Below are 9,753 nucleotides of genomic sequence, written 5' to 3'. Positions count from 1 at the left end.
ACACTTACGTATTTGTTATTATTAATATTATTAATGAAATGATTAAAAAATTATAGTAAAATAAATATTTGCATTGTACAATATGATTAAAACAACGAAAAATTATTTTGTTATATTTTTCTGTCTTTTATAAAAATATAAATAACGACTTCGTAATTATTAAGGTTAATACAATTTTGTTAATAATTTTAAATAAATTAATGTAGAAATGAACTAGTTTTTCTCTTTATCATAAAATTTGAATAGCAATATTTGTATGCGTTTAGGGCTACACTCGTATCACGTATCAGTATCGCATCGGACTCATAACAGCCGGCGTAGGAATACATAACTTGTGACATCACCAGTCCCGTTTACCCATATTCTGGACCGGTCACGCCCCATCCTCTCTATTACATATTATTACGAAAATTGAAACAAGTACTATAAAATTACAGAAAAAAAGTATATCGATTATTTAAAATAGTAAAAACGAAGAAAAATGCTCAAAATATGTCACACAAAGCGCATGTATTATTTAAATATGTATTCATATTCTTATAAATGCTTTTTGAATAATTAAAACGGGAAAATTAAAAATTATATATATTTTCAATTATCGTTTTAAAAATATAAATTATTCACGTTACAAATAACTAAAAATTATATATGGATACGTGTAATACATACATACACGTGCGTATAAAAATAAAGGAACTTAAGCACCCTTAGTCCCTTCATTAAAAAATAGAATTTTAAATGAAATATTAACGATCAACGATAAACTTAAGAGTAGATCACAGTAAATTCATGTAGGAAGGCAAATGGAAAATGTGTACATTTATATACATAGCATGAGCAGAGGTACAGCAGAGTGTACATTTTACATTGCTTAACAAATAGTATAATAAATATATCTGAACTATATGCAACTTATCCTTTACGATCTTGACACGAGTAATGTACAATATCACCGTTTGGATACCTCGCAAATGCACTAAAAAATAATTTATATTACATTTTTATCATATAGTAATAAATCTACACTGCTCATATAAAGTATAAATACAAACCTCTGATTACTAAATCTTTTTTTACATACTGGACATATATTAAATTCCGTCATAAGAACACTCTGTGATTCGTAATGCATTCGTTGCTCTTGTACTTGTAAATGTTCAGCATATAATAATCCTTTTAAGACTTGTATCTTCCTCCTAGCATTTAATTTCTCTTGTAAGCTGACTTCTAAAAAGTGTTTGATTCTACCTATAGGAACTGTATCTGGCAGAACCTCTATTGCTTTCAATGGATTTATTTTTGATGCATGTTTTTCAAGTATCTGAAGGGCCATTTCTAAGTCAGGTTGTGGTGTTCTTTGAATTTCTGGATTACGTCCTAAAATAACATTATTTTAAGTATAATATCATTTATTACTTCAAATCACTGAATTACCACTTGTATTAAAATTCTACCTGTCATCAAAAATCCTTCATTATCAGGTTTTAACAGTTGTTGAATAAGCAAGACATAAACCTCATCTGCTCCATCAGATTGTTTTTGCTTATCTACACTGTCTTGCTCTTAAAATGACAAGATGATAATTGTATATATTTATAAACGATTGCTTTCAATATTCATGTTAATACGTACTTTGATACCTAGCATGCACACTGTTGCAATATTCAATGGCTTTTGCTGTGTCATTAAGGAGACCGACGTAAATAGATATTACTTGTTGATGGTGTCCTAGTCGTCCAAGAATGATTGCCCGTTCCTCGAACAAATTATCGAAGGGGAAATGTACTAATATCGTTTCTGGAGTATAATGCACAGATTTCTCCAAAAATTGCTGTAATTTCTGTCTAATATGCTGTGCAGTTTGTTTTTCGGCTGGCGTTGCATTTTCGCTCATGGATGTTAAACATTTTTCTTTATACTGATGTATTAAAACATTATGATACAATGGATTAGTGTCTTCCCAGACGTGTACAACATGTTCTAAGTATGTTATAACTAAATCTTTGTGACAACGGAGAAGATAGTCTAATACTTTTGGTCTTGGTAATTGTTCAACTTCCTATAATTACAAACATGTTATGTGTGTAACTTGTATGAGAATAATAGTAATTATATAAAAGATTTCGTATCGCATATTACTTGTATATCTTCCATAAAAATTCTAATCCCTTGTTCTGGATCTTCATTCAAGACCCACCCAGCAAATTTTAAAATTAAATCCATATGGTCTTTTCCAAGATGTTGCAAGTATTGTATTGTTCTTTCAGTACCCTTTAAACTAGAATCATTCTCCTTCGCATGTTTTTCCAGAAGTTCTAATGCTTTTTTATGTTGTCCTTTAGTCTGATACAGTATGATAAGCTCAGGATATTTTTGATGCATTAACAGAGTTTTCTCAGCTTCTGCTAAATGACAATGATTCAATCTAAGTAATGGTGCTATTAATGCATCAGTAGTCTGAAAGAAAAAACGTATTAAAAAATATTCTTTAGCTCATAACTATTTATCATTTGTAGCAAATTTTTACCTGTACATAACATTTTAACAAAGTTGTGTCTATAATTTTTAAAAGTTGTTCTGTAGCCACTGCTGTCATATTTTTCTCTCCTTCGATTACACTTTTTTCTTTATTGTTATCTTTATCTTTCTCCTTTGATTTTGAATCACCAAGCAATTTACGCTTAACTTCAGTAAGGAAAACTATCAATGCACGCAAACCCTTTTCTAAATCATGATCTTGTAATTTGGGAAAAGTAGGATCACTTGCTTCTGAATTATTACTTGAAGGAGTAACCAGATCAGGAAACAATGTAATTACTTCATATGGATCTGTTCCTATTTTTAAAAATAAATCCATTGCATCTTGAAATCTTTTATTACGAAAGAGATGATGAGCATATAATGTTTGGATTTTATATGTTTGTTTAACTTTCTCTTCTTCAGATATATCTGATAAACTCTAAAATATTATAAAACATATTTTAACGAATTTATAATTATTATTAACAACAATTAATTGTCTTACAAACTCAAAAGTATTATTTACATACAGTTAGTTTCAGTGCCAACTGAAATTGAGCTTGTTCAAGTAGTGTTCTAATTTGGTGTGTTACATCAATTGCTTTGACACACCAAATATGACTAATTGATGCTACAAACACCTTTCCCTGCTTACATCTATATATTAATCTAGCTTTGTTCAAATCCTTTATTGTTTGAATATGTATACAACCCTCTGTAGTGTAAATTTCTAACTTGTCATGTACAATTCCAAGTAGATAAGGATCATCCCATGCTAAAATAATTCAATCTATATGACACTAAGATAATTAGAAAAAATATATAACAATTTAATAATACATTTATAAATTCTATACCTATTGCACTTGGTGTATCAGACCATTTTAATGGATTATGTTGGATCAATTCCCCAGTTGTATCCATAATGAAAGATTGAGAATCTTTTCCTAATACAAAGGAATTATCAGACAGTTTGGTAATGCTTGGTTCAGGAGACTTGCCTGTTGGAAATAACTCTTTGGGTTTTCCATTTAAATCCAAAATTGTATATGATAATCCACGGAAACCCAAAATTAATGCCTCACCACACCTTTATTTAACATAAAACACATTTTGCAATGAAAATAAATAATTCATTTTACATCATATATATTATACATACCAAGACAGTTCACGTGGTATATCTGATACAGAAAGTTCAAAGTTTTTATATTCTTCAAACTTCTTTTCTCTCCAAGAATATAATTGTAGTTTACGTTTTACAGCAACACATAAACGTACAATTGTATTTTTTTCACCAATTGTACTTGTTTGTACATCTAAAGTAAATAGGGTAGCACCTCGAGTTTTTTGTAATTGAGAAATTTGTTGAAAATTTGGTGAATTTAAATCATGAATGCATATAATATTATCTATAAAAGAAAAGGATCATCAGAATGCTTGTCTCGGTAGAAACTAAAACATAAAAATGAGAGTACCTGTTAAAATTATTAATAAATTATGCTCTGGCACAACATCTATTTGATTGATACGTTTTTTGTTAAAATTTTTGCTATGACGTAGTAATTCCAATTTATAATTATCATCTGATATAGAAGGTACATTATACATAAGTAGATGACCTTCTCTAGTACCAATTAATAAATTGTCATCTAAAATGAAACATCTCATTGTTATTATATGCTCACACACTATTAATCCTATAGTTACCAAAACATCTAAATTGATTAAAACATAAAGAAGAAGCAGTATGAAAGCTGTAAATAACTTTAAAATTAAAGTACTTCAATTAATCAAAATTATAATAACACTTTTAACATAGAGGTTACATATCACTTACCATATGCAGCCATAGATTCTATTTGTACAGAAATATTTAATATTGACGTTTCTTTGTACGCATCATGCATTTTGATCTTAAAACAATAAAATTTTTGTCAATTATTTTTCAAAAAATTGAATAATGTCTTTATCATCAACAATTACTCACAGCTCCTATCAGAAACGTTTGACAACCAACAGTTTAACGCGTTTACTGTACAGTGGGGAGTACAATAAACTACACTATAGAGAGTCCAAATCTCACCGATATCGTAATATATTTTTCATATTTTACACGTCCACGTTTTACTATGCTACTTCGAGATTACTATTTATCTGTATTATGCAAAATAGGAAGTGAAATACTATCTTGAAAAGATGTCAAATTCGCTTGTACGTAAAGGACTTGAGTTATTAGGTTACGAGAAGAAAATAAAACGAGGTTTGTGTTTTATTTACGTAAGGAAATTATATTTATGTGTTCATAAATTATACGAATCTTCTCAACTTGTAGAAAAGAAGAAAAGAAAACATACAAATTATAAAGGTGCACTAGATCTAATTCCTGCGAAACACAGAATATTATCAGGGAACGATAAGTCAGGTATATTTGGTTAGATTAAAATGATTATACTATTCATTATTCAATAGTCAATAAATTATAAACATTTTCGCAGCTCTTGGTACAATTCTTGGCCGATCAAGCAAAGTGACCGTTTATGAAACACAGAAAAAGTTGGCAACACAAGAAGATCCAACAGACGAAAATGTACAAAGACTTTTAATGCTAAGTAGGAACCATATTGATGAAAAGACAATAAATAAGGTATCAACTACATTTACATCAAATAATTTTTACAACAAACATTATATTAATTGAAAGCTTGTTTACAGTTAATTGATCGAGCTGTGAAGAAAAGATATATTCCAAAACCACAGAAACCTAAAGAACCTGAAACTACAGCATTTACTGAAGAAGATTTCAAGAAATTTGAAAAAGAATATGTAGATCAGTAATGTTTAATTCAATATTTAAATACTTTTAAGTTAACTAGTGAAAATTATTAAAACATTTGTGAAGGTCTAAAATGAATATTTAAAATTGTACTTTATTTTTTTGTTGCTAAAAAATGATCATTATTCATAAAAATGAACTTTTTACTATACATGTAATGCAGTAGGAATTATAAATTTAAAATGTTTAATAGTGATCATAAGACAGGTAAAGCAATACTGATTGTGACCATTATTTTATTTCTCTATTACACTATATGGGTGATAGCTTTACCATTTATTGACGATATTAAAATACGATCACTTTTTGCTTCTCATAACATTGCATTGATGGTGCCTGCAATTTTGGGACTATGTTTCATTGGCGGATTGATATTATTTACTACTTATCATGTTAAACCATACTTTTCATATGACAAATTAAGTAAACATCATGAATTATAAGTTTTGTACAGAGTGTAGATGTAAATAAAAAAACTTAATTGTATCTTACAAACATTTCTGACATGCTATATGTAAATGAATCTGCTGACATTTCTTAACTAAGCAATGGATTTTGAAATCAACATCACTTATGTAATTATATAAAGTTACGTGTATCATATATGCATGTGTATATACTACCACAAGTTAACCTATTTCAGCTATAATAGAAATAACAGTGTCAGTACAATACTCGAAATGTCTTTAAAGAAATGGTTCATAATTGGTATATCGGGAGCAACATGTAGTGGTAAAACTTCCGTGACTAATCGACTTCGTGAAGAATTAAAGAATTCAGTCACAATAAACCAAGATACTTATTTCTGGCCGATAGATGATCCACGGCACACAAAAATACCTGAACTTAATCATTTAAATTGGGAAATAATGTCTAGCATGGACATGGACAAAATGCGATCTGATATTTTTAAATTAATTGAATCTCCATTAAGTGAAGATAATGTAACGGGAAGAAATTGTAAAAATATTCTGATCTTAGATGGTTATTTGCTCTTTAAGTGTAAGGTTATTACGAATTTATGTGATATGAAGTATTTTTTAACAGTACCCAAAGAAATTTGTTGGGAAAGAAGGGACAAAAGAGATTATGAGCCACGAGATGTTCCCGGATACTTCGAAAAATATGTATGGCCAGAATATTTGAAATACAAAAATGAAATAATGGAAGATCAAAATTTATGCAAAACTATAACATTCATTGATGGATCAAAAGATACAGAAGAAATATTTCGAACGATGTATGCACAAATAAAAGAAAAATTATCTTGATGTTTTAATCATTATTATAAGTTAAAACGTAGTTAAACATTAGTTTAAAAAAAAATTTGCTATACATTCCAAAATGTTTAATAAAATATTTAATTAAAATAACATGTTTTTTATAATATAAATTTCAAACATTCCTTGGCTAAGTTTAGGGTCAACCAATTACATCAATTTTGTATAATAAATTTTTTATATAAATGGTCACTTCTGGTTTTATTATAAAATGCATAGTGTACTTACCTGGTACAATTGTGTATTGAGCATTTTTTTATAAATCATAAGTAAACATGTTTTCTTATTCTTTTTTTTCGTTTCAGCGATAAATATATGTACATATGTCATTATCATATTATTAATAACGAACCCGATTTCATGAACTTCTTTGAAAATGCCCATGCATGAAACAAATATAATTTACTTATTGTTTATGTTATAAATGTAATAATTTTGCAGTTATTTATCACAATATTCTAGCTACACATATACAATTTGTTCTCACAATACGTGTAAAGCCTGTTTCAGATGCTAAATAATCATTAAATAAACAATTTTAAATTTCATTCTATATGCATAATGTATTTAGTACAAAAATTAATTGTATAAGGCTTAGAAAATAAAGCACATTTGAGTTTGTAACTCTTTTATGGATACGATTTATAGCTCACAACTTATCAATCAGTATTTGCTATTAGAGATTCGAAAAACGATACTGCTAATTTTTAAATAGTTTTTCGTTGTTTTTTTTTCAATATCACTTATGTAATAATAATAATAATATTTACTTTATACAAAATAGATAATGTTTAGCCAAATGTTTGGATTTCTATCCTCATCCAAAACAGGCTTTTGAGTGACTGAATCTTCATTTTTAACAAGATTTTTTCATTCATTTTCTTTTTTTAATAAAGATAACGCACAACGACGTGTATATGTTACATGGAATACGTGTTATGTTTAGGTTGACCTTGCACATTTGTTACATTTGTTGGAGCAGGTCCAGCTGTTTGATCATCTTGATCATTTTGTCCACAAACTTTCCGAATGTATTGGGGTGTAAGAATAACTTCTTCTTCCATTTCAACTACCCGCTTGTCTAACTCCATGCATGCTGCCATTTCTTTTTCGAGTTTGGCCAACATTTGTGGTGAATTATATTTTTCTGGATCATCATGAAATACTACCATCCCATCTTTTTGATTAATTGTTGCAAAAATTTCTCCATCTTCAATCTGAATTTATATGCAATGTTTGTGTATATCAGTTAAATACATTCATATTAAACATTATGTTTAAAGGGAGATACTTACCATATTTAATATATATTTTTCTGCATCAGCAGGTCCTGCTAATTGAACTCTACTTGCAACATCACTTAAACTAAGAGTCAAAAAAGTCTTTGTCAACCTTTGTATATTTTTCTTATATAAATAGCTGAGTACTTGTTTTACAAGGCCCATATTGTGATCTCTTGTAAAAAGTTGTTGGTATTTAGTAATAATATTTTGAACCTCTTCACAGCTATTCATCTGATAAGCTGTAGCCAACCCTTGATATTGCTGACTCAATGGTTTCATGTACCTATTAACCACTTGGCTTGTGTACCTAGGCAAGTTCAAAACTTTTCCATGCAATATTAAAGAAACCAAAATATATTTCTTGTAGGCTTCCAACATTATGTAACTAACTGCCATAGCAGGTGTTGTTACACACACTTCAAAAAAGTATAATGCTCTGTCATAGTTTTTTAGTGCTGTGTATATCATACCACCATAATAATAATAAAGTAAAAAGTATTTTGGATCAAACTGTCCCTCTTCTTGACTGATATCAGTGACATCAATGTCAAGAAATTCAAGTGCTGGTTTGAAACATTTAGACAAAAGACATAGTTGACAAAGATCAGCATGTATTGAAGTAAGCTGGCTATCAAAGAGTTGTATTTTACGTATTGCACGACGCAATAATTCAATACCTCGTAATGGTATTTTTAATTCAATCAATGTTTGACTAAAAAAATGACATAGTTCTGCATCTACAACACAGAAATGATTCATGTTAAACAAATTATTTTTGATAAATAAATTAAAAATAAGAAAAAAATAACTTACATATATCTGGAGCAAATCTAACTTGTTCACCATTACAACCAATGATAAATTCTTGAACTTGATTAAATAGTGGTTTATAAGCATCAACATTATTTGGACCATTGGGATTAGGTAATGAAAATTTTACACATAACACTGCCAAAATCCCTAATGAATGTTCTTGTAGATCCAGTGTTTCCAAAACATTATCTAGGTGTGGTCCATTCTTAATTAAGACATCTGTACTTTTAGTTATTATCTCTGTTAGCTCACGAAAGTTACCTATAAATCATGATACAATTGAATACTGTTTTTCAACAATGTTTATTTGTAATATTAGAATCCCTTATAAGTAACAAAAAGACATGTTGATACACACATCTAAGATTCAACCATCGGTACACCTAATATAGAAACTGAACATCATTGAAATGATTTGAATTAAATCAAATGTGAAAATCATTCAGCATTATACTACAAATACATTATCAACAAAGATGTTAGTTCATTGAAGGAGAGATCATTTCGAAACAATGCAATACATTAATAATCTTTTGAGATCCTTTTTAGAGGTTATGCCATAAAACTAGAGAAGATCCAAACATCTGTCGTACCTTGCTTCGAAAGCGTCCGCACGTTATTTACAAACTGCTCCAATGCTGACGCCATTACTGCAAATGTCTTTTTCTCATCACCACCTTTGATCAGTGGTGAATCGTATTTACAGAAATTATTATCGCGAACAAACGATGACCAAAGATGACGTTTTGAAACAGGTAACCGGAATGCTCTGAAGCATGTTACGTTACGAGAATAGCCGGTTACATTTAACTCCCTCTAGTATATTGCCACCAAGTGATTATTTAAATAGCAATATTGTACGGAAAGTAACTCTTTCCTGAAAATTGGATGAATTCAAGTTTATGTTGTATCGCTAATAACAATAGTTACTACTTATTAATACTTTCAGCAATAATTTTGCATTTGAAAGTGTTAGCAATATATTTACGTACATACATTCATTTGTTTGTAAAAAAGAGAA

The 9,753-nt window shown here is 28.9% G+C and overlaps 4 protein-coding genes across 6 annotated transcripts; 2 read left to right on the top strand and 2 right to left on the bottom strand.

The window, feature by feature from the left end:
- Positions 1-569: 569 nt before the first annotated feature.
- Vps39 (vacuolar protein sorting 39) lies at positions 570-4,651 on the bottom strand. 3 transcript variants are annotated; one of them, XM_076539610.1, is made up of 12 exons: positions 4,511-4,651; positions 4,361-4,436; positions 3,999-4,238; positions 3,683-3,932; positions 3,378-3,610; positions 3,051-3,295; positions 2,528-2,959; positions 2,140-2,457; positions 1,633-2,059; positions 1,455-1,562; positions 1,053-1,377; positions 570-976 (listed from the first exon to the last, which is right to left on the bottom strand). In XM_076539610.1, the coding sequence occupies exons 2-12, from the start codon at positions 4,428-4,430 to the stop codon at positions 913-915; spliced, it is 2,712 nt and encodes a 903-aa protein (XP_076395725.1). In that variant the 5' UTR covers positions 4,431-4,436; positions 4,511-4,651; the 3' UTR covers positions 570-912. The 3 variants fall into 3 exon arrangements, with proteins under 3 accessions (XP_076395725.1, XP_003707577.1, XP_076395726.1); XM_003707529.3 differs by having other exon boundaries at positions 3,999-4,172; XM_076539611.1 differs by lacking the exon at positions 1,455-1,562.
- LOC100876180 (uncharacterized) lies at positions 4,644-5,434 on the top strand. The gene is made up of 4 exons (XM_003707521.3): positions 4,644-4,783; positions 4,856-4,945; positions 5,019-5,167; positions 5,236-5,434. The coding sequence occupies exons 1-4, from the start codon at positions 4,720-4,722 to the stop codon at positions 5,356-5,358; spliced, it is 426 nt and encodes a 141-aa protein (XP_003707569.1). The 5' UTR covers positions 4,644-4,719; the 3' UTR covers positions 5,359-5,434.
- A 361-nt stretch (positions 5,435-5,795) lies between these two features.
- Positions 5,796-6,635, top strand: Nrk1 (nicotinamide riboside kinase). Its single transcript, XM_076539616.1, has 2 exons — positions 5,796-6,316; positions 6,404-6,635. Exons 1-2 carry the CDS (start codon positions 5,965-5,967, stop codon positions 6,625-6,627), a joined length of 576 nt encoding a protein of 191 aa, XP_076395731.1. The 5' UTR covers positions 5,796-5,964; the 3' UTR covers positions 6,628-6,635.
- Positions 6,636-7,501: 866 nt separating this feature from the next.
- Positions 7,502-9,537, bottom strand: CSN3 (COP9 signalosome subunit 3). Its single transcript, XM_012295213.2, has 4 exons — positions 9,326-9,537; positions 8,733-8,993; positions 7,932-8,656; positions 7,502-7,853 (listed from the first exon to the last, which is right to left on the bottom strand). Exons 1-4 carry the CDS (start codon positions 9,378-9,380, stop codon positions 7,557-7,559), a joined length of 1,338 nt encoding a protein of 445 aa, XP_012150603.1. The 5' UTR covers positions 9,381-9,537; the 3' UTR covers positions 7,502-7,556.
- Positions 9,538-9,753: the final 216 nt, after the last annotated feature.

The sequence above is a fragment of the Megachile rotundata genome, chromosome 14, assembly GCF_050947335.1.
Source record: "Megachile rotundata isolate GNS110a chromosome 14, iyMegRotu1, whole genome shotgun sequence".
Classification (NCBI taxonomy): Eukaryota; Metazoa; Arthropoda; class Insecta; order Hymenoptera; family Megachilidae; genus Megachile; species Megachile rotundata.
This window is presented reverse-complemented; position numbering and strand designations above follow the sequence as displayed.

Bases quoted from the DNA above. Each gene is read 5' to 3' on its own strand.
- CSN3 (XM_012295213.2), bottom strand. From the start codon at position 9,380: ATGGCGTCAGCATTGGAGCAGTTTGTAAATAACGTGCGGACGCTTTCG. The intron at 8,994-9,325 runs GTACGACAGATG...CATGATTTATAG, and splicing joins GCGGACGCTTTCGAAGCAAG to GTAACTTTCGTGAGCTAACA. The intron at 8,657-8,732 runs GTAAGTTATTTT...TCTGTGTTGTAG, and splicing joins TAGATTTGCTCCAGATATAT to ATGCAGAACTATGTCATTTT.
- Vps39 (XM_076539610.1), bottom strand. From the start codon at position 4,430: ATGCATGATGCGTACAAAGAAACGTCAATATTAAATATTTCTGTACAA. The intron at 2,960-3,050 runs GTATGTAAATAA...ATAATATTTTAG, and splicing joins AGTTGGCACTGAAACTAACT to AGTTTATCAGATATATCTGA. The intron at 1,563-1,632 runs GTACGTATTAAC...TGTCATTTTAAG, and splicing joins TGTGCATGCTAGGTATCAAA to AGCAAGACAGTGTAGATAAG.
- Nrk1 (XM_076539616.1), top strand. From the start codon at position 5,965: ATGTGTATATACTACCACAAGTTAACCTATTTCAGCTATAATAGAAAT. The intron at 6,317-6,403 runs GTAAAAATATTC...ATTTTTTAACAG, and splicing joins TAATGTAACGGGAAGAAATT to TACCCAAAGAAATTTGTTGG.
- LOC100876180 (XM_003707521.3), top strand. From the start codon at position 4,720: ATGTCAAATTCGCTTGTACGTAAAGGACTTGAGTTATTAGGTTACGAG. The intron at 4,946-5,018 runs GTATATTTGGTT...ACATTTTCGCAG, and splicing joins ATCAGGGAACGATAAGTCAG to CTCTTGGTACAATTCTTGGC. The intron at 5,168-5,235 runs GTATCAACTACA...GCTTGTTTACAG, and splicing joins ATGAAAAGACAATAAATAAG to TTAATTGATCGAGCTGTGAA.